Source organism: Grampus griseus (genome assembly GCF_964374135.1).
Source record: "Grampus griseus genome assembly, chromosome: 8".
NCBI classification, from domain to species: Eukaryota; Metazoa; Chordata; class Mammalia; order Artiodactyla; family Delphinidae; genus Grampus; species Grampus griseus.
The window spans coordinates 58,295,749-58,321,448 of record NC_139002.1 but is presented as its reverse complement, the minus strand read 5'-3'; the positions used below and the strand labels follow the sequence as shown (position 1 = coordinate 58,321,448).

Sequence of the window (25,700 nt, the reverse complement as noted above, 5' to 3'; positions counted from 1 at the left end):
GCAGCCGTGGAGGCCTCCTGCCAGCAACCTCAGGGCTCCCTAGCTGCGTGGGCCTCCCAACAGCCACCCACTTGGGCAGAAGTGGGACTCAGAGACCCAGAAGAGCGCTGAGATGGCAGGGCAGCCACTGATGTGCTGTGCTTTCCCAGGCAGGTCACTGCCTCTGTCTGGGCTGCAGCTTCCTCGTCAGGAAAACCAAGAGTTGTGCTAGTCAGATGCTCTATAACCAGGGCTGCATGTTAGAATCCCTTACAGGTTACATTGTAAGCACAGAGCATAATACATAAATTATACTTATATCTAAATACACATTTCCAGGCTCCCCCTAGCTCCTGAGTCAGTGGGTCTTGGATAAGGCTTGGAAGTCTGAAGCTGACACATGCTGTAAGGGAAAAACGAGGCGAATGTGAGCCTGTCTGCAACTCCAGGAGTCGGTGCTCTCCAAAGCCTCATGAGGCTCGGAATCTGACAGAGGCCAAGGTGAGCAGGGGTAGAATCCAAGTCTGTCTGATTTCTGGTCATTAAATCAGACACAAGGATGTAAAGGCCAACAACATGGGGCCATTCTTTGCAGGGGCAGAGAGCCCTTCCCACCAGGGTACACTGGCAAGGCGCAAGCGGGTGACTTCTAGAAAAGGACAAATTGTGCCTCAGCTCTCCTGAACACGTTTCAACATTTTCCAACCTAAATGATTAAGACTTTAGAGAAATCAGTTGCTAAAGGGGAGTGCAGGCTTATGCTTTGCACACTGGTATACACATATCTCGGGTCTGCCAGGCCCCTGATGCCATGGGACATGCGTGAAACATGTCCTTGCAGCATCACTACTGGGACAGTCTGGAGGAGGGGATTACAGAAAACACAGATACAGAGTAGAAAGCCACATTCATGTGGAATTTATGAAAGCATAGAAGGAGCACAGGCTTTGAAGCTGAGCAGAAACCTCAGTTTTGCCACTAACTAGCCATGGGACTCTGGATGCGCTATAGCCCCTCTGAGTCTCCATTTCCTCATCTGTAAATCGGGGCTGACGATCCTTTCCCCCACGGGACTCTTGCTTGGTGTGCACAGGTCTTTGGATTGCAAGGAAGAGATTCATTCTGCCCAGAAATAAAAGGGGAGCTAATTAGTGGAGACATGAACTGGAAGCAAATAGCTCTCAGTACACAGGCCCGGCTATTGCTGGTCCATCTCAAGACCCCTGGCCTCTCCACCTTGAGTCTTTGGTCTCTGCCTCGCCGCCAGCCAGCTGCCGTTCTCTCTGCTTCCCAGCTTCTGCTGCCTCAGGCCCTCTTCCGCCTCTGGATAGACTTCACTTTCAGCACTGGTTACCCAAGGCTGAATCCTCATCGTTTTTCCTCAAGTGCCTTGGTAGGAATGGGCCCGGCCCAGCCCACTGTTCTTAGCAGGTCACATCCCAGGGCATTGGGCAGCCTGTGGAGAGAGAGGTGCACAGCCCTGAGCAGGTCAACTGTGGGCAGGGAGGTCCTGGGATGCACAGTTGTTAGGCACCCAGCCCAGGAGAGAGCCTGGAAGAACTAGCTCCTCTAAAGCAGTCCTTCTCAATCTTGGCTGTACATTCTAATCACCTGAGGGGGCCAGGCCACATTCCAGACCAATTAAATGAGAATGCTGAGAGTAGGACCCAGGTATCAGTAATTTTTTCAGGAAAACAGTTGAAGTATAACGTCTGTACAGAAAGGTACTCAAGTCATTAGTGGGCAGCTAGGTAAGTTTTCATAAATGCACCCAGATCAAGAAACTTCCCTGGCAGTCGAGCAGTTAAGACTCCGCGCCTCCTTTGCAGGAGGGGTAGCCTCTGCAACCCCTGGTCAGGGAACTAAAATCCCACATGCTGCGTGGTGCGGCCAAAAAAGAGAACGTTCCACCATGCAAAAGCTCCCCACATGCCCCCTCCCAGTCTCCCCTTCTAGGGTAACAACCACCCTGGCTTCTGACACCATGGTTTAGTTTTGCTAGTGAGGTGGAGAACCACGGCTTTAAAGGGCACGGCCAGGGACTTTGCCAGCGGTCCAGTGGTTAGGGCTCTGCGCTTTCACAGCTGCGGGCCTGGGTTCAGTCCCTGATGGGGAACTAAGATCCCGCTGGGTTTGATGTGAGAGGGAAGGAACAGCTTGAATCAAGGCAAGGAGGGGTGGGGGAGCCTGGAGCGAGGGGTCCGAGGTGTAGGCCCAGCTGGAGCAGAGGGGAAAGAGGAAAAGGCAGGGAAGCCAGAATGTGAGCTCCAGGAGGGGGGAGGGACGTTTTGTTCATTGCTCCATCCCCAGGCCACCTGCAGTGCCTGATACACAGCAGGTGCTCAATAAGTATCTGTTTAATTAAATCTAGAGAATTCAGTTGGGATCCCCTTCTAGGTCTTGAATGTCACAGAACAATAGCCCCAGCTGCCATTTATTGTTTGCTGCAAGCCAGGAGCATGAATCATCCGGTTTAATCCTCAGTGGTCCTGGGAGGTTGATACCATTATTATCATCTTTTTCAGGTGAGGAAACTGAGGTACAGAGAGATTAAAAGCCTTCCTCAAGGTCACCTGCCTACTAAGCAGTAGAGCCTGGATTCACACGTGATCTGTCTGCTCAGGTCTCTGTGCCTCATGGAAGAGAGGAAGGGCAGCCACATGGGGTGGCTGGAGGACAGGACACAGAGTCTGAGCAGCTAGAGACACATCCAGTCACTCTTGAGGTATCTGACGCATGTTCCTCAGACCAGCCTTGGGAAGGATGTCCTGACTTCAGAAGAGAGAGTCAGGGCCAAAAGCCATCTCTCCAAGGGGGTTCTCCAGGTGTTTCCTTGGGCTAGGGACAAGCAGCAGGGTTTAGGTAGACATCTACCTCACAAGGAAGATGAGGCACAGAAAGGGATAGAGACTTACCTAACATCACACAGCAAGGCAGCATTGAGGCTGGGGTGGGTGTACAGGAGAACCAGGCAGGAAGATTTCCTGTGGTCAGAAAAGGAAGAAAGTTTACCCAGGTGACCTCTGAGAGCTCTTCACATCTTTTGCATGCCTGCCAAACGCCAAGTCTCTCTTCTGTCCTCACAGACCTTAAGCCACAGGCCAGGTTGCAGGAAGCGGCAAAGGGAAGTGCTATTTTGGGCCCATTATGGCCAATGAGGAGCCCTGCCTGGCAAAGGCAAGTGAAGGGGCTGGGTCAGGGGCAGGATGCAGGTCTGAACGGGGAGGGGGCAATGTGCAGGCCTCAGGGAGAAATGGGGGCAGAGCCCAGATGCTGGGCTGTGGAGAGACACAGGGCAAACACTGAGGGTGGGGGACCAGAGGGAGCAGATGGGGGTTCTGAGCCCAGCAGCCTAGAATAAGCTGGTATCCCCCAAATGGAGTCTCAGCAGATCCTCACAACACCCTGGGCAGGTGAGCTTGCACTCAGAGAGGTGAGGTCACTAGTTTAAGGCCATACAACCTGACAATGGCAGAACTAGGACTTGACCCCTAACTGTGTGACACCAAAGCCCAACCCCAGTGGGATTCCAAACCCGAGCCAGGGTCTGGACCTAAATGGTGGACAGAACCCAGCTCTCAGGCCTAGCAGCCCCAGCTCAGCTCCTGCCCCAAGCTGAGCCCCACCCTGGCCTCCCAACCCCATTTTTTCCTTAAACCAAGCCCACCCTCCCCCTGGAGCTAAGGCACAAACACAGGAGGACAGCCCACCTTCTGAGGTAGAACTTGGCCAGTTGGGGGGTTAGCCAAGTGCAGAGTTTTGAAATTTAAATCTGAGCTGGGACATTTCCTCTTGCTTTGGACGTCCACGTTGGAATTTAAGGGTAGCCAGCAGAGGGTACCACCATTTCTGGTCCATAACTCCAGGGGCTGCCATCTGCTCAGATCCCCTGCAAACACCCCCCTTCCTCTAATCCTGTGGCCCAGGATCCCCACCCCACCTCAGGGAGAGTCTCAGTGGGACATGGAGTCCATGTCCCTGCCTCTGGATCACCACAGCTCATCCCAGCTTATTGTGCTGTGCCACCTAGGATGAGGTGTGAGCCTTCTCTGGGCTCACTTTTCTGGCTGCACTATTAGAGGTTCAACGAGATCGTCTCTGAGGTCCTTGGGCTCAGCGCTTGTAATGCTAAGATTCCGTGGATCCGTCTGAGATGCCAGGAGTTTTAAAAGCCTGTGATTCTGAGAGTCCTTTGTTCTCGAGCCTGTGGTTCTCCAACCTCCATAAAAAGCCGATCTAAATCTCTCTCTCGGCCTCCACAACTCCTTCCCTGTCTCCTCACTGTAGCGGCTAAATGTTCCCAGACTCTTGGGCAGGGTCCCAGCTGCAGCTTGCTGTGGTTCAGAGGACAGGAGGGACTGCCTTGGCCACTCCATCCCTGGTCATTTCTTCTGTCTCTGGTGGCTGCTCACCCTTCCCACTCGGCCACGTCAGGCAGATCGCCTCCTCCCACAGAGAACTGGAATGACCTCCAGGCAATGAGTTTGGCAGCCTAATTTTCAGATGGGGAAACTGAGTTGGGGAAGGATTTGAGAGCTGGTAGTAGAGACAGGCCTGGACCCTCTATAGGATGTCTGATTAATAGCCAGTGTGCTCCTTGACCAAAAAGCATATCCCCATTTGGCCTACTGGGTGCCTGTGAAATGCCACCATTTGAACTCCCGTACTTGGAACTGGGGCATAGAAGGTCCCCTTACAAAGAAAACATTTGCAGGGATAGAGGGCGTCCTGGGCTGCTCTAGCCCCCTCAGCAGGTTCCCAGCATGGATCTTCTCTGGACTCCTTCTGTGGGCTCGGATGTGGGATCACCCCTGACCGAGCTCTGGGGGTGTCCGTTGACATACAAGGGGCCTGGCTGGTGCTATGATCCCAACATCAGTGACCTGGAGCTCTTTCTGCCCTTCCCTCACAACCTGGGCCTGGCCCAAGGAAATGGAAACTCTTCCCCTTTCCCCCTCCCCCTGCAGGTGTCTAGTTCTCCTCCTGGGATCTCCTGGACCCTGGAGACCTTACCTTTCCCACCCCCTCACCCCATGGCTCAGATGCTATGACAGTTTATTTAGAATTCTCCACCTCCCCTCACAATGTATCCCTAACAACTTATTTACCTTCCTCCACCTCTGCCAAGAGCTGTGATTATCTTGATCCCAGACAGGCCTCTGCCTCCCCAGCACAAGGCCCTCCCTACTGTCTGCATCTCCCCCCCAGCCCTGCTGTCCTGGGAGGGCCACCTGGGATCCCCTGAATGGTACTGAGTTGGGGAAACCCTGGCTCTTGAGCTGCTGCCTCCAGTTCTGGCCCACCATATGGCACAACTCCAAGGGGCACGATTCACAGAGCTGGTAATACAATATGAATAGTGCCCTGGGGTCCTTAGTCACCCCCTGCTGGGCACCCTGATGGCTGGCATTGGGAATCAGCAGGGTGGGACAGCTGGTGGTAGGGAAGGGACAGCAGTGTATCATCTGTCCTGCTGGAAGGAGGGACTATCCTTGCAGAGAGGGAAGGGGCGGGGAATGGAGACAGGAAAGACCTCCTGGAGGAAGGAGGTTTGGGCTGGGCCCTGAAGAATGGGCAGGAGACCACCAAGTGGGCCTCCATTATAGATTCACTTTCACCAGGCCTTTCTCAACAACTAGGTGGGGTTTCTGGGGGTGGACCTCGGCCTCTTCAACAAGGCAAAGTGAGGTCGTTGTCCCTGACTGCCAATTTCCAGGAGGAAAACGAGACCCAGGGAGGGACAGCGGTGGCCCCGTTTGCACTGGCAATGGTGACAGGTCTCAGAGAAGCATCCAAGTCTCCAGTCTATCTTGCATCTTGCAACCCCTTCTTTATTGGTTTGGAGCCCAGAAGCGGCTGATCCGAGAGGCCTTGTCCGGCGCAGCCCCCTGCAGTTCCCGGGGAGCGCGAGAGATGGCGACACAGAACAGCACGGCCGGGCTGCAGAGCGCGAGCCCCATGGCGGTCTCCAGGGGCGGGGGGCGGGGGTCGCGAACCTGGGCTCTGACGTCGGAGGCGGGGCCGGCGGCCGTGACGCGCGGGGGCGGGGCTGCGCGCCTTCCCGGACCGGGCGGCGATTCATTCAAAAGGCGCGCAGGCTGCGTGGCCGCCCGTGCGCACGCCGAGCCGGGCTCCGGCACCGCGTCGGCCTGGGAGCTGGGCTGCTGGAGCTGCTGCGGGGCGGCCAGGTAAGGAGGACGCGCGGAGCCCCAGCCCGGAGGCCGGGGCCAGAGGGATGCGGGCCCGAGCGGCGCCCCCTGCCTCCTAGCGTCTCTGAGGAAGTTCGCCGGCGCGGCGGATGCCGCAGCCCAGGCCCCGCGGCCCCCCGCCCCCGCGTCCTGTCCCGGCGCCTTCCGCGCACGGACCCCCGCCCGTCTCTGAGCTCCCTGCCCGGGGACCTGTGTGTCCTCCGGCCGCGGCTCCTGGCCCGACCGTGCGTGATGGGGAGGCGGCGGCGGAACTTGCAGTTTGAGGAGCCGGCGGGCCTCGGAGACGCCCCGGCCTGGGATACTGGGACTGAGACCAGGACGGGGTGCGGGGCGGGACGGCGGCTCCTCAGTGTGGCTGCGGCGCGGGGCGGCCGGAGGGGGGGTTCTGAACGGTGTCAGCCCGTGACTGTGGATGACACGGCGCGTGAGGCGGCCCAGCCGGGGCGAACGTGTGGCCCGGACACTGGGCGGTGACGTTGGGCCGAGGGGGAGACACCGAGGGGCTCTGTGTGTCTGTGACAGGCAGAGTGTGTGCGTGTGACTGTGTGAGAGAGACACCCCGGGTCACTACGGGTGACCGTGACCCCAGCCCACTGTGAGTGCGACCCCGGGTTACTGGGGTCACTGAGTGTGTGTGTGGCCTGGGGTGTGACCAGGACACCAGGGCCCTCATGAACGTGAGTGAACATGGTATAGAGAGGGAGGAACCCCAAGTGACTGAGAACCAGCCCCTGAAGCACTGGGGTCATAGTGTGCTGTGGGGTGAAGTAGTGCAGTGTGTGTGTGTGTGTGTGTGTGTGTGTGTGTGTGTGTGTGTGTGTGTGTGTGTGTGTGTGTGTGTGTGTGTGTGTGTGTGTGTGTGTGTGTGTGTGTGTGTGTGTGTCCGCCCGCCCGTGTCTGCGTCTGCACCTCAGGGACATGAGTAGAAGGCGGAAAGAGGAGGGACCTCAAACACCTACTAGCAGATGGGGGCTGGAGGGAGAGGAGCCAGGGAGGGGACAAGGGTCTCTCCAGGACTGTCCCCAAGAGGGCGTCCCTCAGGAGCTCAGTTGAGTGAGGGGGGTGGACCCTGAGTGACTTGCCCTGGCAGAGGCAGAGGGGCCAAGGCTGAGGGGCATCTGGTGGGGTGATAGGTCTGGCAGCAGCTGAGGGCCTCTGAGGTAGCCTCAGGCTCCATCTTTCTGTCTCTGTCACACACACACACACACACACACACACACACACGTGAGGTCCAAGAGGCCTGGCTAAGCTCTGTCCCTGGTAACCTGTATTCTTACTGGGCCCAGGCATAATCTTGCCCTCAGATCCCGCTCACCCTTGCTGGGCCTCAGTTTCCCTGTCTGCACACTGAGGTGTTGGGCTGTGAATGGACTGTGAATCATCACTTCGGGATCCTCTATTGTTTTGGGGTCAACTGTCAACTGTCTCTGTTCTCCCCTACCTCCCTTAAGGCAGAAAGACTGCAGTAGGGGGTGGGAGCAGGCTGTCTGCTGGGGACAGAGTGGCCCAGGGCTGCGCCCAGGTGCTGGTGACAGGGTTGGAAGCACAGCTCCTCAGATCACGCCGAAAATTCTAACCCATAGACATTGACTTCTCTGGTGCCCATCTCCTTTCTTCAGTTCCCTTCTTGGGGGGAGAGGGGGCATGTTCCTGGGGGGCATGAGTCATTTCTGCTTTGGAGAGCTGGAGCAGGGCCTCTTCACCATCTGGGCTAGACCCTCCTGAGGCCCCCACCCACACAAGAGGGTCTGTTGGGTTCGTGCAAAGTGGAATGGAAATCAGGCTCCCTAGCCCAGGAGAGGTGAGGAGACACCTGCTGAAGGATCTGCACGTTCTCTCCTCTGCTGTCATCCTCTGAAAATGTTGATTGCATTCTGGGTCGGGGAGATAGTTTGGGGAAACAGTGCCAGGTGCTATGCTGAATGCTTTATGGTGTGCTCTTGTTGAATCCTCACAGTGGCTCTGAGATGTGATGACTGTTTTTCAGAGAAGGAAACAGAACCTCAGAGAAGCGAAGTGACTTGCCCAAGGTCACACAGAGTCAGGACAGTGCCAGGACTGGAATTCAGGTCTCCTGTGCCTGAAGCCCTGTAAGATGCTTGGAGAGGGCCACTCCCCTTCCTAATATCTGCTCATGGCTTCTCTGGGCTTCCTTCTCTCAAACGCAGGCTGGCAACATGGCCTCGGCAGGGTGTGCCACTGTGAGTTCTGAGTGTGGTGTACACGTGTCTAGAACATTAGGGGTGGCTGGGTTTCATGGTCTTCCTGTTCCTCCTCTCTCCCCCTAACTCTCACCTCCTAGCCAGAGGTCACCAGAAAGTCCTGTCTCCTGCCTTCTAGAGCCTGTAACTGGTTTGGGGAGCGTCCATGTGGCTCTGAAGAATGTTGGGAGTCAGCAGCATAGCCCAGGCTCCAAGAGTGGCAGGAGAATTGAGAGTCCCACTTGACCTTCATCATACCTGAGAGGCCCTGTGCCCCTGCTCAGAGTTGTTCTAGGGGCACTTTCCCCAGTCCACCCACACCCTGCGGGGGTTGAGGGACAGGCTAGTAGTGAGCTTGAGCTTGTGCCTACCCGCTCAGGGCCTCAGTGTCCCCATTCTTCCCTGAGGCCCCTGCTAGCTCTGCCCACTGCTGCTACTTTGCCGAGAGCTGGAGCTGGGGATCCGGGTGTCCCTCTGTCCTCTCTGGAATGACTAGAGTTGTGCTTCTTGGGGCTGATCAGAATAGCTGTCTTGGTCTCCTGGGGCTGAGCCTGAGTTATTTCCATCCCCAGCAAAGAGGTGGAAATAGCTCAGGGCCCTGGAAGGGGAGGGAGAGGGGAAGGGTTAACCAAGGGTTAACCTCCTCTTCTGGTCCCAGCCCCACCCTGTGCCCTGCCCAAGCCAAACCTTTTTGGGAACTTGTGCTGCCTGGACCACAGGGATGGTGGTGGGGCCCAGCTGGGTTTCCAGTGTGGCCCCAGTTGGGACTCATGTGACAGTTGCTGGAGGCAGGTGCCCATTTCTGGTCAAGGAGGGGAAGCTTTCAGCCCCCTTCCCCTGCTCATAGGGTCAGCCTCATTTTACAGAGGGAGAGACGAGGTTCTGAGAAGTGCTGGGACTTACCAAGGCCCCGCACAACCCTGATATTCTGGCTCTCACCCTCCAGACAGGGAACCTACCTTCTGTCCTGCCACACGTCCCCCAGAAGACTGGACGTGGCCCAGGACTGGAAGCAGGCCTGAGACATGCCTTTGCAAAATCAGGGCGTCTCTTATGTTCCAGCTTGGGCCTTGCTGTCCTTGCCCAAACTCCTGTATTGGTCTCTCTGCCTCCGTTTCCAGTTCCCTCACACATGGCGCCAGAGTGGCCTCCCTAAGGTAACTTGTACTGTTTGCCTGCAAAATATAGTCCAGACTCCTCATCCTAGCATCGAGGTTTTCCTTCCAGGGCCCTTTTGAACTTTACATTTTCACCCTCTTCCTTCCCTACCAGATGCCTTGGTTGTACTCTGCCTTTGCATTTGCTGTCTCCCCTTTCTAGAACCCTCCTGACCATTCAGGGTACAGCCCCAGCCCCACTGCCTCCCCCAGGAAGCCCTCCCAGCCCAGCGTTAGTCCTTCTTCATTGTGTGGTCCATGTGCCACATGTCCCCCTTCACCTCTGGGAATAGGCACAGGGGTGGGGTCCTCATGGGCACCACATGCCCAGTTGGGTGGGGCCGGCCTGGCCAACAGCCTCTCCTCTCCCGCTGCCATATCTGTGTTGGCCAGGCCTCTTCCTGAGGAAGGGCAGCCATCGTAGGCTGAGGGCCTACTGTGTGTTAGGATGCACAGGGAGGTTGGTACCCAGGGTCTCCAGTGCTCCCGAGTGTGTGCTGGGGGTTAGGGGCGAAAACTCAAGGCCACTTCTGTGCGTAGGGGCCAGTTTGGTGCTTGCCCTGGACTCCTCAGGCAAGGCTCTCATTCTGGGCCAGCAGAGGACGCTCCCCCCTGAGGCCCTAATGTGTGTTAGGTCCTGGGTGCAGGGCTCCATGCAGCAGCACTGGCAGGGCATCCCTTTCCTTCCAAAGCTGCTCAGTGGGGAGCCCAGACTCAGAGGGCAGAAGGGTCCGGTCCTAGTCTGAGTCACACAGTCACTGGTGCTGGAGTCTGGCACTCAAGCTCGTGCCCAGCCCCCAGCCCCCAGCCCCATCTCCCACAGGCGCCAGGTGGGAGGCGAGGGTTGTCTGACAACTCTGGTGTCAGTTTTCAAAGAAGGACCAGGCTGGCTACCTGCAGGGGGAGGAGGAAGTGGTAGGGCTGCTCAGGCCCACTCCCTCCGTTATAGGGCCAGCCCTTCTGCCAGGTTAGGCAGGAGGGCTGGACCAGAGGGGGAGGCATTTTGCCTGAGATCAGCCAGCAGGCCCCCCCCCCCCGCCCAACCCCAACTCAGGATTGGGACATGACCTCTGGCAGACCTTAGCACCCAGTTGGGGTGGCAGGGAAGACTGAGGTGCCGATGCTGCACCCCTGCTGTGTGGTCAGCCCTGGGTAGGACCATGAGGCTCTCATCCGCAGCCTCATGCCCAGGTCATCAGCAGCCCCGTCCAGGTACAGGCATTGAGAAGAGGGCCCAGAGACGGGAAGGGACTTGCAGGACTCCAGCGTCACTGGGATCCTAACCCAGGTATGTTTGCCTGGAAGGCCAGAGCTTTTTCCGAGGCCACCCTGGGAAAGATGAGTGCTCTATAAATAAACTGCCCGTGTGGCTATGAGCGTGTGCCCTGGCTACTTGACACAGGAGAGGGATGGAGGGGCCTCTGCGGCCAATTAGAGGCAGGGTCTGAGTGTGTGGTTGGAGGGAGAAGGAAGGAGGGCTTCCAGAAGGAGGGGCCTAACTTGGACCTGTACACCCTCACGGTAAGAAGGAGCAGTGAGCACAGGGATGGAGCTGTGCCCCGCCTCCTGCGTGCACTTGCTTGCCTCCCTCCCTGAAGGGGACCTCGAACAATGATGGCTGAAGGGGCCAGGAGAGGGGCGGGTCCACCCTGACAGGGAGGCTGGGAAGGCTTCCTGCAGGAGGTGGCACCTGGGCTGAGGCCTGATTGTAAGAAGAGTCGCTGTTCCCTGATGAACCATGGAACCTCCAGCCATGCCAAGAGGTCAGCTGGACAGGCACAGTTGTCCCAAATCACAGAGGCGGAAACAAGTTCGGGGATGTAGGGCTGGGTCCTGACTGCTCAGCACCCCTCGCCTTCCTGACTGTGGCTTCAGTTGGCGTGGGAGCAGGTGGACACAGGCCTGTGTAAGGGCTGGGAAATGGGCACCCAGGGTCCACCTGGCGAGTCCAAGACTCATCCACCCCTGCTGCTGGGACTGATGTTGGGTTCCCCAAGCACTCTTGCCTGCTCCTGAGCCACTGGGTGACCTTCGTTGGATGCTGCTTGGTTCTGAGCTTGGCTCCTCCTCTGGCCCTTGTGGGCTGTTGAGGACTGGTGCTCAGGAGAGGCCTGGTCAGGCCAGGCCCTGACCAGTATTACTTACAGTGGGCTCCATTTATCCCCTCAGCATCCCTGGAGACAGGGACGAGAACCCCTGTTTGCAGGGGCGGACCCTGAAGCTCAGGGTGGGTAAGTAACTTGCCCAAGGTCACAGAGCTCCGAAGTGATGACCTAGAGCTTGAACCCAGGTGTGACTGCTCTGGGTCCAGGCTTCCCCTCAGGCTCTATTCGTTAGGGCCTGACCTGGAATTGCTGGGGTCAGGGGAATCTCTTTCCCCCAGCACCTTGAGTCTGGAGGAGGAGTCGGAGGACGGGGCAGGCTGGGCCTGTGATCTCCCCTCAGTCTCTCTCAAAGCCTCCCCAGGTCAGCCTGGTCGGGGCTGAGCAACTCTGGGCGCCCTGGCACAGTAGTGATCGGTACAGATTCGCGGCCGGGGCAGGAGGCAAAGGTGGCTCCTCGGAGGAGAAGGTAGCAGTGGCGACAGCTGGTGGGCAGTGGGGTGTCCTCCAGCCCTCCTAGTGCTTTGCCGTCCTGTCCTGGGCACTGGCGCGGCCTCCCTGCAGGAAGGCTCTGGTTCTGAGTGCTTGGGTGTGGGCTGGAGCAGGGCGTGTGGGAGCAGCGGGAATGCCAGGTCTGGGGTGGCAAGAGCAGGGGCTGCCAGCTGCCTGTCCCCACTCCACATGGGAAACCTTGTCTCCTTTCAGACTAAGTGGTTACAGGGTACTACTCTGAGTCTCAGTTTCCTCATTTGTGAAGCCTGGAACCCTGTCTTTGAGGCCTGGTAAGGGAATGGGCATGTAGTACGTTCTTAGTGAGGGGTGTTGGGGACCCCCAGCTCTGCCTCAGAGACGACTGTCTAGTTTGGGCCCCTGCCACACCTCCCAGCCCCAGGCTTAGGCCAGGGAGGGGGCAGGGGTTGCATCTGCACCCAGACTGGGAGGGGCTGAGTGGGCCCTGTCTGGCTGCCTCAGCCCTTTTCTTAGCCTCAAGGGCCAATTAGCCCCCTCGAGCCCCACCTCACACCCCTGAGCCTTCTAAGCCCAGGCCTGGTGGGGGGCCAGGGAGCAGCTGCTGCTTGGTGTGCCTGGAGTCCTCACCCCAGGGTTGTGACCTGGGAGATCTTGGCTGCCTGAGGCTGGGCTGGGGGTGGGAATGGGGGAGCCCTTCTCACTGAGTGGCCCTGAGGCAGCCTCTGCACATCTCTGGGCTCCCAGCCCCTCATTAGTCCTAGGGAGCTGGGCTCTACCCTGGGATCTTCCTCTTCCCCCTCCTTTCCTGGGCTTCCTGCTTCTCACAGGTCCCAGTGCCTTTTCCTACTGGAGCTGTGGTAGACTAGGGCACTATGCATGCAGGAAACCTCAGAGGCCCCAGAGACCCCCATGGCGGCAGTACCTCCTTCCCTGGCGCCTGCCCGCGCGCTTTGTAATAGTCTTTCAGGTGAGCCGCCTCCTGTGTGCCGCCAGCTCCCTAGTCTCTGCCGTCAGGTTGGCAAACGCTCAGAACATCTGTTTTGCGCCAGGCCCTGGGCCAGGCTTCTGGGTAGGAGGGGCCAGAGTGAGGTGGGAAGCTGTCAGGTAGGCCTGGGCTCCACCCCTGCTTTACCTCCCCCTGGCTGGGTGACCTCAGTTACCCAGGGGTGAAGCAGGGACGCTCACCTCTCCTGTGAGGAGTGGAGGCAACCCAGGATGAGGGCCTGGCCCGAGGCGATGGGAGTCTGTTCCCTTCCCTGTGAGGGCAGAGGATGAAAGGGTGGCAATGCCTAGCTGTCCTCACTACCCCGCACTGTGGGCACTGCCCTACTTCAGCCCCAGTTGCCAAGGAACCACTGGCTTCCTTGCTAACCTGGATTTCTCTATTGATGGGCGGCCTTTGTCTTCCTGCCTAGGGTGCAGCCACTGCCGAGAAAGGCCTGTGTCCAGCTGTGTTTCCAGGCAACCCTAGCCCCTGGAGGCTGCAGGGAGGTCCCCAGGCCGTCAAGCCACTGGCTGGGAAACAGAAATACCTGCCCCGCACCCCCTGCTCCAGGTGGCTACCTGCTTCCCACCTCCATCTCCCCAGCCCTGCCTCACTTGGCAGGCAGCCCGGCAAGCCCTCTGAGACGCAAGTTGTTCCACACCTCTCCCTCCCCCGCTAACCCTTCAAGGCCCTGGGGGAAATGCAGCCTTCTCAGCTTGCGGCCTAAGCTTGGTGTGACCTGGGATCTGCCCACCAACCTTTCCTCTCCCTTCCTACACCCTCCCAATCCCCCAGATTGTCAGTGTGTATCTTCGGGCACCTCCCGTGTACCAGGCTCTGCGCCAAGCATTGTACGTAAATATAAGAGAATCTTGTTTGTACCTCGTACCTCCCATCGAGTATGTGCCATAACCCCCTCCACGATTTACACGTGGGGAACCTGAGGCACGGTGAATGCTTACTGAGGGCCTGCTCTGTGTCGGGCTCTGTGCTGAGCATTTGATGTGCGTTCTCTCGGCCTCACAACAGCCCTCTGAGGGATGGGGAATGGGGGTGGGGTCCACAGCCACCGAGCCAGTGAAGAGCAGAGCAAGGAAGGCTGGTTCTCCTCAAGTCAGGCAAGGGCTTCAGATCCGGGTTCAGTCCCCCACCCCGAGCCCAGCCTCTAGGCTTCTTAATCGTCAGCCTGCTCCCTGGCCCTCTTGACCTTGGGAGAAGGTGGACCCTCTCCTGAGTGCCTTTTCTGATCCCCCTGGTTCAGCACATACCTATTCACGTGCTGGGCACCCGGTACGGGGGCAGCACGTCAGCGGGGAAGGGGTGGGTGCGTAGCCTGGTCACACCCAGGGCAAGGACTGCACAAGTGAGGTGGTGGTTGGGGGCCAGGAGGAAGTGACTTTGAGCTGAGCTCTGAAGGAAGGGTAGCTGTCAGTAGGGTGATGGGAGGGGTTTCTGGGCAGAGGAAACAGCAGGTACCAGTGCCAGGTGAGAGAGGCAAGTGTGGGGGACAGAAAGCAGCTCTCAGTGGCTGGAGTTGCGGGGAGGGACAGGGGTCAGATCTGGGTGTTGAGACGCCTAAGCTGCGGGGGGCTGAAGTGGAGGCCAGGGAGGAGGCCAGGGGGCAGGCGAGGGGTGGGGTGAGCATGGAGCTGTGGGAGACCCTCGGAGGAGGCCACCGCGGAGGCGGGTGAGGCTGGAGAGGGAATGCGCGGAGATGGGGCCCCAGGCTGGGGCCGGGTGACCCCATGAGCTTCAGTTCTGAGAAAGGGGAAGCTGCTGAGGCCTGAGGAGGCCCGGGTGGTGACACAGCTTCCTCTTTCTCTGAGGACTCTGGGGCTGCGCCTCCCTGGGGCTCTGGCATCTCCCGCTTGGGGCCCTGGTCTCAGCTTTGCTAGTTGGCTTTCTTCCAGGGAATTTCTGGTTCTAATGGTTTGGGCATTTTTTTGGAGGGTGGGGATGGGCTGAGTGTGAGGAGCCCCTCCCCCTGCCCCATGCCCCCGTGAACCTGTTTTCTGGAGGCCTCCTGCTCCAGACACTGGGGCAGGGTTTTGTGGTGAGTGAGACAGACATCCCTGCCCTCGCTGCTGTCTGGTGGAGGGGGGCGGGGGCAAGCAATAAACAAGTAAGCAAACGGTTATAAGCCTTGGTGGGAGGTGCTGAGAGAAAGAAGGGGTGACAGGGAGGAAGTCACATGACCTACATCAGGCTCGTTACCTCATTTAAACCTCATGACAGCCTTGCTCTGGGACATAAACATCCCCATCTTGCAGGTGAGGAAACTGAGACCCAGCAAGGTGAAGCAGGGGCTCTGGTCCCCCAGGGAGCTGGTGACAGTGGGAACAGGCCCCAGGCTGAGATTTCAGGGAGGAGTGGCCTCTAAGCTAACTTCCTTCTCTGCCCCTGGGGCCTTGAAGGGTGGTTCTCCTCTGCCAGGAGCCCTGAGGCCAGAGAAGACCACCACCACTGCCCATCTTTGACAGCCCTCCCCCAGGAAGCCCTCAGGAGGTGCCCCGAGGTGCAGGGCTTTGGAAGGTCACTGATTGCCCTGCCTTCTGGAAGGCAGAGGGCTGGGGATGGAGCCTTCTCAGTCTCCCCTCCCCCAGCCAAGGGGCTTGATCTGAACTTGCTGTTCAGTCAGGACTCCAGGGCTCAGAGCATAGGTGCTGGAGGCTGGGTGGGGAGAAGGCGTAGAGGGGAGTCAGAGCAGCAGGGGTCCACGTGCGTGCAGGGGGGTTCTGGGTGGAGGCCAGCGGCTGCCTGACTGGGCAGGTCCTCTGGGGGCTCAGGCTGATTGTGGGGGCAGGGGGAGCTGCTGTAAGCAGAGACTCGGGCAGCCAGACTGGAGTAAGTGCTGGTTTGGGGTAATTAGAAGGCGTCAGGGCGCTAGGCCGCGAGCGTCTGTGCCTGAGTGGGCCCTCGCTGGCTTTGAGTCTGGGCCTTTGGACCCCACTTTCCTCCTCGAAGTCTTGAGACCATAGCTCCCCGTCTGTCTGGAGGTGGGCAGCTGCACAGCCCCTCCCTGTGAGCTCAGGTCACCCAGCAGGTGCCAGTCACGGCCAGAGGTGGGACTAGGGGGGAGTCTCTCCTCGGTGGACGTTGGGTCTCTTACTTTCCACCCCTGCCCCAGCTCTCTGGCCCACCCTGGGGATATGGACGGGTGCTGGGTCTGGGGGCTGGACAGGGCCACGGGGCCAGCCTGAGGTCTTGGGGCTCGTGGTCAAGTCTGTGGGTGAGCTCCCATGAAAAACCAAGGAGGGGGCCATGGAGAGATGGGCTTGAGTAGGAACTGGGCCTGGGCAGGGGGACACTTGTGACCATGTTGGAGGAGGGACCGGTGGAGGATGGGCCAGAGGATGCCACCTGTTGGGTGCTGACTGCCAGGGTGCAGCCTTCACTCTACTCTGTGGCCGGACCTTCTGTCCCAGGTTTTCCCCTGAGCTGGCCTTGGGCCGAGAGCCACTGCTAGTGACCTGGAGAGTCCCGAGGATAGTGTGACCACTGCCCCAGCCCCTCCCCTGGGTGTAATTCAAACCCCTGGCCCGCCAAGGTCTGTGCCAGGCCAGGCCCACAGCGCAGCCGGATCAGTTTCCTCCGGCTCCTTTTCCTGGTGGGAAGTCCGGGCCGCCTGTAGGCCAAGGGGCTCTCGGCTCTTCCGTGACCTGGGGTTTACTGCAGGCAGTGCTTCTCCTGCCAGGCTGGGCATCAGACAGCCCCGGGGTTCCAGGCAGGGCCCCCTCAACATGCTGGGCTTGGCTGCTCGAGGCTGCCCCTTGGGGGGTCAGAGGCTGCCTGTGGCCTGTGCCTGAGGCCCTCCACGTACACTCCTCCTTCACCCTCCTGAGCCTGGAGACAGGCCTCCTGGAAAGAGGTCATTGAACTCCCTTATTCTGCCACTATCCCTTTTGTGCAATCCAAATTCTTCTTCCTGCTCTTCCAACCTCGTCCTCTGCTGGAGACTTTTCTACAGAGGAGGCCACACCCTTGAGCCTGGGGGCTCAGCCTCAGGCCTGTGCCCATCACCCTCTGTGCCCTCACATGCCTTATTTGGTTTCTTGGCACTTCCCTCGCTCTGGCACGGGGAGGCTCACTGTTTATCTGTTGGTCGTTGGTCTCCCCTGGGGTGTGAGTTCCCTGAGGACAGGGACAGCGCCTGTCTTGTTCATACCTTTTCCCGTGCTGAGGGCAGTGCCCAGCACACAGCAGGTGCCCAAGAGAAGACAGAAGGCTTGAATGCTGGCTGCCACTCCCCACCCCTGCAGGTCTGCCCGCGGCTCAAGAGATGCAGTCAGACACATCCCAGATCTCTGGAGAAGTCTGCCAGGCGGGACCGTGGGACCCGTGGGAGGACCAGCACAGTGATGGGGTTGGGGTGGGGGAGCTTTGGGGAAATGGAAGTCTAGAGAGGCTTCCATAACAAGAGGCCTTTGTGCTGGGCTTTGAAATGTGACAGAAAAGGCCTTTCTTGGAGCAGAAACAGCAAGAGTGAAGGCAGAGAAGTAGGAGAGGCGGGCATGCTTGTGTGCCCCAAGGAGTTCTGAGAGGCAGGAGCCTGAGAGCTGGGGATGCAAGCGGGGAGGCCGGGCGTGGGGTCGCTGTCAGCGCTCTCGTTCCTCCCACCTCCCGGGGCTGAGGCTGTAGGCTGTAGGCTTCCTTCCTCCCCTGCTCCCCTGCCCGGGCCTAGGGCAGCTGGCTGTTTATGGAAGAGGCAGGAAGCCCTTCCTCCACTGGGAAGCTGCCCTGGGAGGCTGGCCCCAGATAGGGTGCCCCCACCTCTGCTAGGGCCTGCAGTGGACCAGAGGGCAGGGCCGGTGAGCGTAGGCCAAGCCACCCCAGCATTCTGCCTGCCCGGTGACACCTCTCGATGTTCCCGTCCAGCCCCGTCCTGGAAGGAGGACTGCAGCTGCCTGCCTGCCTGCCTGTCCCATCCCCGTCTGAGCCTCCCCTCCATCTGCCTGAGGCTGGCGACCCACTGGGGCTTGAGGATGAAGCTGAGCCCACCGCACTGGCCCCTATCCTGCCTCCTTGTGGTGAGTTGGGGATGGGACCGTGGGGAAGGTGAGTCCTGAGCCCTGCGCTCAGGAACCTCGTGCTGCGGCGGGTACTGGGGCTGGTTACATGGCTGTTTTGAAGAATCGAGGCAGTCTGACCCTAGGAAGCGCCTCCTGCCCCACGTGCTCCTGGTGCCGTCGGCCTCCCAGTGTTTGGCACGTGCTGGAGCCGCATCTAGGGCCTGAGGAGGTCTCTGGCACCTCCCGTGTGACATTCCCTCTGCCCTTCAGGGTAGCTGGCTATACGCTGTGCCTGCCCCAAACTGGGGCCCAACTGGAGGACTGGGGGGATCTCCCCTGCGGGCAGGATTCGGGGCAGATAGTTCACACTAACTGTGAGAGGGAAGAGAGGGAGCTCCGAGAGGAATAGGGGGAGGACATGAATGGAGAAGATCCTTCCTTTGGGGCCTGTCATGCTCTGTGTGGGTCCCAGGGTGTGAACGGGCTGGCCTTGTGTTGTGGGAAGGTCACGGAGGAGGATGTGGTCCCAGAGACTCAGCCGAGGCCCCGAGGCCCCATCTGCAGTCTCGGCCCCAGGGATGATGAACGGAGGCTGGTTAATGACATTTTCAGCTGTGGTGTGTGGACCAAGGCAGCAGGAAGGGGGGTGGAACCTGAGAGAGGAATTCGGAGGAATTTCCTCCTCATCATCCTGGTTAGCTACAAGGGCGTGACTCACAGACCCAGGGGCTCAAGATCCTGATCTGGCCCTGTCTGAGGCGTTTCAGCACTTTCCAGAAGCAGATGTGGTTCTCCCCTTGCCTAGGCAATGGCAATGCAGCCGGTCTGGGACAGGCAGATTTTACTTGTAGCACAAGGGACTGAGGTTAGAGAGTGTCCCCAAAGGCTGGGGGTGGCCCTGTATATTGGTGGTCCTTGTGCTTGGGGTGACTGTAAGTGGGTGGGGGATAGGTGGCCCCAGAGATGCCATGTCCCGGTGCTTTCCGCTCCCTCAGTGTGTCCTGCCCTCTTTTCTTCCAGCTGTTGCCCTGGCCTCTGGCCACTGCAACATCAACAACCCCTTGGCCATGCCCACCCGGCGAGGAGCCCAACCTGGTGAGCTCGCCCTGCCCATCCACCTCTCCTGGGAAGACTGTTGAGGGCCAGGGGCAGGGACCTCAGGCCTGGCTCCTGGCTTTGTTCTCACTCTTCCCCTCCTGCAGGAACCAGGGCGGGGCACATTATGCAGGTCCTGCCCCCCAGGCACCTTCTCAGCTTCCTGGGGCTCTAGCCCTTGCCAGCCGCACTCGCGCTGCAGCCCTCAAGGGAGGCTGGAGGCCCAGGTGGGCACGGCAACTCGAGACACACTATGTGGAAACTGCCAGCCTGGGTGAGCCATGGGGTGGGGTGTGGGTGTTCATGACCAGGTGACCAGGACTTGAGATCCTGGGGTCCCAGCCTCACTCACCTCTTGAGTGGGCCACAGTCTTCCCATCTGTGAAATGGGGTGGGTCAGGACCAGTGAGGGTGCCCAGTAGGAAGGTCCAGCCTCTCTTAAGGATAGTTTTTGGGCTTCAGTAACATCTTCCCTCCCTGCAGGTGGTTTGCCCCGTCAGAGGTCCCCCATGTTCCCTGTCGGCCGTGCTCCTGGACACCCCTGGGTACTCGCGGCTGTTACGGTGAGTGGCAGGTGATGGCTAGGACTGGCGGGGTATGTGTGGGGAGGCGTCTGGCGAGCTTGAGCCCAAGGGCCCCGCAGTGTCCGTCTGGGGCAGTGGGGTCCTCACTCCCCTAGCCCAGGGGAGGGTGTGCAGCCACAGGGTGTCTAGCAGGTCCACTGGCTGTGTCTTCTCACCCCGTCTTTGAGTGGCAGAGACTGTCCAGCAGGTGGCTGCCACAGCTTGGGTTTCACATCCCAACCAGTCTCCTGTCCTTATCCCCTCGAAGTAACCCACGTAGCTGAGTGTGAGCACATACGCTCACATACGTGCACCTCCTCTCACCTGTTGAGTTGGTCACCTTCTGAGGCAACTAACTCATGGGTCAGGCTGTGGGGAGGCAGGATCCGGTGTTGCTGTGCCCAGGCATGTGCACCGTTGCCTTTTGTTCACCCCTGTGACCCATCATGAGGGGTGGACAGGGGCCTCAGGGTCTGGCCGTCCTGAGGGCTGAGGAGGCCTTGCTCAGGCTGGCTGACTGGTCAGATGGCCAAAAAGGAGGGTGTGAGTTGCCCTTTACTTCCCCACCATAGTGGAGAGTGGGTGCTCTGGACATGCCAGTACCACCCACCGCCCCGACCCCTGCCCACAGTAACCCGGGCCCTGGGCCTCTCTGAGTGTGTTTCTCTCTGCCTCTGTCTTTCCTCCATGCCTCCATCCTCCGTGGTGCTCAGAGCGGGGGCGACGGGCCCGACGTGGCATGGAGGTGGCAGCAAGGGTGAGCGGCGCGGGGGAGACGCGGCAGCCTGGGAACAGCACGCGGGCAGGCAGCCCCGAGGAGACAGCTGCCCAGTACGCGGTTATTGCCATTGTGCCCATCTTCTGCCTCATGGGGCTGCTAGGCATCCTGGTGTGTAACCTGCTCAAGCGGAAGGGCTACCACTGCACGGCCCACAAGGAGGTCGGGCCTGGTCCTGGAGGCGGAGGCAGCGGTGAGGCCCAGCCTGGGGCTGGGTGGGGAGGCCAGAGGGCGCGGCTGAGAACCTACTTGGTCTGGAGGGTCTGACATGGAGAGGCCTGCAGAGGGCTAATCAGGAGAGTTTCCCGGAGGTGTGCCGCACGTGGGCCGCAGAGGAGACACTGCGGACTGGCAAAGTAGAAGGAAGGGTGAGGCGGCCCGACGTGGCAACTGGGGCAGAGCAGAGGCAGAGCAGAGGTCAAGTGGCTTCAGTGGGATTCCCTCCCTGTGTGAGGCCCTACCCAGCTGTAAGGGCCTGGACTCCTCAGGGACTGCAGTTGTGTGTGTGGTTCAAGGGTTGGACTGCTTTCTGGGTACTCAGGGTGACCTCCGACCTCTGGCCTGAAGGGCTGGCAGGGCAGCTGTCTTGGACAGGGACCATGCGAGGCTCAGGTTTCAGCTCCAGGCTGTGGTTTGAGTTACGAGCCCTGGACCCAGAGGGAGAGACATGTTCCTCCTGCCCCTACCCCAGGGCCCTGGGTCCCTTTTCTTCTTCCCCTTACCCCTCTGCGCTGTCCCCTGAGGGCTAGTAGGGCCGGGATCCCACATGCACATACACTGCTCACAGAAATTGGGGGCCAAGTCAAGATAGAATGGCGCCTGCCATGCCAGCGCCCTTTTCAACTTCCGACACTGTGGTCTGCAGGGGTCAGGAGGGGGACAGGCGCTTTAGGCAGGCAGGAAAGTGGCAACTCAGGCCATTTTGCCTGGAACTGCACTTGTTTTCCTGGCCTAGGACTCCCTTTAACTGTTGGCTGCTGCCTGGGTGCAAGTCCTAGGAGTTCTGTTTGCTGCTGGCCCAGGAATGATTGCATGGCCCATTCTCATGCTCTTGAGGTTCGGGTCCTCAGTTAGTTATACCGACAGGGCGGTGTGCAGGGAGGTGATAGGCCTGGGATGGCAGAGTTTGCTGGGGCTGTCGGAGGTCATGGGCAGAGAGGCAGCCCACAGCTCCCTGAGGCTAAAGAGAGGAGAGGGCAGGCCCTGGGAGAGGCTGGTTCCCTCATCCCACACATCTGCAGGGACGGTGGAGTTCTGATGGCCCTGAAACCGCTAAGCCCCTGGTGCTGCTGGGTGCAGGGAGCAGTGATGCTGAGTAAGTAGTGAAGGTGATAATGGGCTCAGAATCAGAGCTGAGGCCCTTAGGTACGCATACAGCCAGGCCAGGGGCGCCCTCTGCTGCCATGTCCTGGTGTAGCCTGTGAGCCCAGGGTGTCCCACTGCCTCCTTCCCTACGATCATGGTTCTCTGTTCTTCCCCAGGGGTCAACCCTGCCTACCATACTGATGACGCCAATGAGGACACCATTGGGGTCCTGGTGCGCCTGATCACAGAGAAGAAAGGTGAGGGGGGAGGTCTGACCCCATCCCTCCCAGAGCTCTGCTCTGCCCCTCCCGCCGGGATACCTCAGGCCAGCGTGCCCCCTCTCTGACCACTGTGGCTCATGGTGCTCCCGCCTCTCTGCCTGCTCTTGCCTGGTGAGAGGTGGAGGAAAAGGCACACAGCCTGGGCCAGGGAGGGGGTGGCGGGTAGGTAGGGGGATTTGTGCTGGGGCAGGAGGTTGGGGGGAGTGCCCCTCACGGCCCAGAGCCGGGTTCTGACTACAGCTGCCCACAGAGAATGCGGCGGCCCTGGAGGAGCTGCTGAAGGAGTATCACAGCAAACAGCTGGTGCAGACCAGCCACAGGCCTCTACCCAGGTAAGTGGGCAGGTGGGCAAGGAGGGACCCAAACCACAGGTAATCAGCCTGCCTCCTGGGGACTCACCACTTGGGTATGTTGCCCCTCCTGTCACCCCGCTTCCCCTTCACCTACCTCCTGGGGTCTCCTGGGCCTGCCCTGCCCCAGTGACCGCTCCCACCTGTGTCTTCCACAGGCTGCCGCTGGGCCCACCCAGCATGCCACACGTCTGCCCGCATCGCCACCACCTCCACACTGTGCAGGGCCTGGCCTCCCTCTCTGGCCCCTGCTGCTCCCGTTGTAGCCAGAAGTGGCCCGAGGTGCTGCTGTCCCCCGAGGCTGCAGCTGCCACCACTCCTACTCCCAGACTCCTGCCCAACCCAGCCAGGGTGCCCAAGGTCGGGGCCAAGGCAGGACGCCAGGGCGAGATCACCATCTTGTCTGTGGGCAGGTGAGGAGGGCATAGACACAGCAGGGTGCCACAACATGACATGACAGCTCTGGGGGTGGCAGGGCCCTAGCCTGATCCATGAACAGTGGGTTCAGTGGTGGCCTCACCCTTCCTGGCCTCAGTGGGCCTCTTTGCAGTGGGGGCGGCCAGGGAAAAGCCAGGTCTTCCCAGCTACGCTCTCTCACATGGAGTCCCTGGGCCCCCAGGGCAGGGTCATAGCCCCCATCACACCTGCGCCACCTCAGGCTAAGAGCCTGTCCACCTGCAGCCTAGTGTCGGGAGGTGTTGGGAGCTTGTCAGTGGGTGGGAAGACGTGGGGAGGGCTCAGGCTCTGACCCATGAACTTGCTGTGTGACCCTGGTGGGTGCTGCGCCCTCCACACCTGGGGTCCTTCCTCTAATGGAGGATGATCGCACTACCTCTCCCCACAGGTTCCGTGTGGCCCGAATTCCTGAGCAGCGGATGAGTTCGGTGGCCTCAGAGGTGAAGACCATCACGGAGGCCGGGCCCTCAGGGGGTGATCTCCCTGACTCCCCACGACGTGGCCTCTCCAGTGAGCAGTGGACACTGCTGGGAAGTGGTGGAAGCCACCCTAAATGGCTGAAGTCCCCAGCAGAGAACAAGGCCGAGGTAAGGACCAGAGGGGAAAGGTGTCTGTTGGCACCTGTGCCAACCCCGACTGCAGATGGGGTAGGGGTGGAGGTACAGAGGGCTACTGCCTCCTGGGGACTCACCACTTGGTATGTTGCCCCTCCTGTCACCCCGCTTCCCCTTCACTACCTCCTGGGGTCTCCTGGGCCCTGGTTTGGGGCCCTCCTTGTCCACCTGCCCACTCACCTGGGCAGAGGCCTGTGGCTGGTCTGCGCCAGCTGTTTGCTGTGATACTCCTTGGAGTCCAGAAGCCCCCTGACAGCTCTGACCCCTCACCCCTGTCCCCCAGGAGAACCGCTATGTGGTCCGGCTGAGTGAGAGCAACCTGGTCATCTGAGGGGCTGTCTCGTCTGAGGATACTGCAGCCTTGCCCTGGGAGGCTCCGAAGGCTTCCTGGAGGAGGTAGAGCTGCAGCTGAGCCAGTGAGGATCCAGAATGGCCCAGCAGACAGAACAGCCAAGGCCAAGGCCTGGAGGTGGGAGCGTCCACCCCAGTGAGGAGGCAGGCCAGCGTGCCGGCGGGTGCTGTGTGCAGGAGCAGGTTGAGAGCCCCTCCCATCCCTGCCGCCCATTTCCTTCCCTGCAGGATGTCCCTGATGCCGTGCCCTGCCCTGGCTGGATCCTAGGAGCCCACAGGGTCCTCTGCACCGCCAGGTGGCTAGGCCTCAGTGGTGGGGAGGGGCCCTCTACCTGGCACCCCTGGCCCCATGCCTTAGTGATGAGCCACCCCTTACCTCTGTAGAGGGGACCTCCCCCTCCTTCCTGACAGGTCCTGCAAAGGGAGGGGTCAACAAAAAGCCATGAGCTAGGAACCGGGTTCCTGGGTTCTAATCCTGGGCAAGCCCCTGGCCATTACTGGGTCCCAATTCTTCTGACTGTGAAGCGGGGAGAGAGTGGCGTCTCGGTGCCCAGGGCCTTCCTGCATCTTGCAGGCTCTGGGCTGGGTCGTGTAGATGGAGAACTTGACCCCTTGCCACCCCTCCCACTAGTTTTATCTGGCCCCGTTTTTTGCTGCTTCAGGGCCACCACCTTCAAGGCTCCCAAGGGGCTGCCCATTCATGGCTCTGCCTACAGAAGGGGCATAATGCACGTGCCTGCCCCTGACCCTGCTGTTTTTATTGAAATTGAAAAAACAGACTTGACCTGGGCGGGGCTGTGGTACAGAGCCCCAACCTGCCCAGCCACCCACAAGATCTCAGGCGCTTTGGAGGGTAAGGGGTGAGGCCTCTGGCCTCGGTGGTTTCTGTGTCCCTGTGGTATTGGTGTGTCCGTCCCCTGGCCTGGGCAGTGCGGGCGACTGCCTAGTCCGCGTCTCCACTCTGGCTCAGCAACCTCGTTATTTATGTGGGGCTGTGCAGGCATGGGCCCACTGCTGTCACCGTTTCTCTTATTTATTGAAACTTTGCTGTTGTCCCACCCTTGTGTCTCCACACCCATCCATTTGTTGAATAATAAAAGGTGGGAAAGTAGTGTCATGAGGCGCTTCTTTTTCCCTGTGTCTCTTCTCAGGTCTGCCCATTCAGTGAATAGTTGTGTGTCGGGCTCCGTGTGTGGGACAGGCCATCCCTCCCCTGGCAGCGCCTGCTGTTTGGCAGGTGGACACCAGGCAGCAGCTGAAGTGGGGCCGGAGGTGGCCTCTCAGGTCACCTGGTTCTCACTGAAGGCCCTAGAAGCAGTGCTGTCCAACGGAAATAGAGTGTGCGCCACGTATGTAATTAAAATTTTTCTAATAGCCACATTTTAAAAAGTAAAAAGAACCAAGTGAACTTATTTTAAATGATATCAACAATGTATTTTACTTAAACCAGTATATCTAAAATAATTTCATTTCAATATGAAATCAGTATAAAAATTATGAATTAACCATTTTTTTGCTTTGAAATGTGGTATGTAAAATACACTTAAAGCACGTCTTAATATGAAGTAGCATATTTCAAGGGCTTGATAACCTCATGTGGCTAGTGGCTCCTGTACTGGACAGCACAGCTCTAGAGGAAGTGGAGCCTGGCAAATGGATGGGGTAAGTAAGGCATATTGAGGGCTGGAGAATGTGGGAAGGGGAGCTGTGTTCCACAGAGGGGGAACAGCATGTACAAAGGCCGGACGGCAATGAAAATAGGAGGAGCCGGAGAAGCTTCAAGTACAGAGTGAC

At 59.3% G+C, this 25,700-nt stretch overlaps 2 protein-coding genes across 5 annotated transcripts in view; one reads left to right on the top strand and one right to left on the bottom strand.

The window, feature by feature from the left end:
• Positions 1-378: 378 nt before the first annotated feature.
• RELT (RELT TNF receptor) lies at positions 379-24,910 on the top strand. 2 transcript variants are annotated; one of them, XM_082660017.1, is made up of 11 exons: positions 379-480; positions 17,980-18,131; positions 19,134-19,208; positions 19,316-19,482; positions 19,692-19,771; positions 20,485-20,742; positions 22,031-22,111; positions 22,386-22,467; positions 22,644-22,898; positions 23,330-23,528; positions 23,839-24,910. In XM_082660017.1, exons 2-11 carry the CDS (start codon positions 18,087-18,089, stop codon positions 23,884-23,886), a joined length of 1,290 nt encoding a protein of 429 aa, XP_082516143.1. In that variant the 5' UTR covers positions 379-480; positions 17,980-18,086; the 3' UTR covers positions 23,887-24,910. The 2 variants fall into 2 exon arrangements, with proteins under 2 accessions (XP_082516143.1, XP_082516144.1); XM_082660018.1 differs by lacking the exon at positions 379-480 and adding an exon at positions 6,083-6,167.
• FAM168A (family with sequence similarity 168 member A) overlaps positions 994-25,700 on the bottom strand; it is a 228,392-nt gene continuing 203,685 nt past the window's right edge. For all 3 annotated transcript variants that reach the window (XR_014297086.1, XR_014297087.1, XR_014297088.1), the window contains 3 exons: positions 2,895-2,963; positions 1,216-1,435; positions 994-1,101 (listed from right to left, as the gene is read on the bottom strand). The gene's annotated coding sequence lies outside the window, so the exon portion shown is untranslated. The remainder of the gene's footprint in view (positions 1,102-1,215; positions 1,436-2,894; positions 2,964-25,700) is intronic.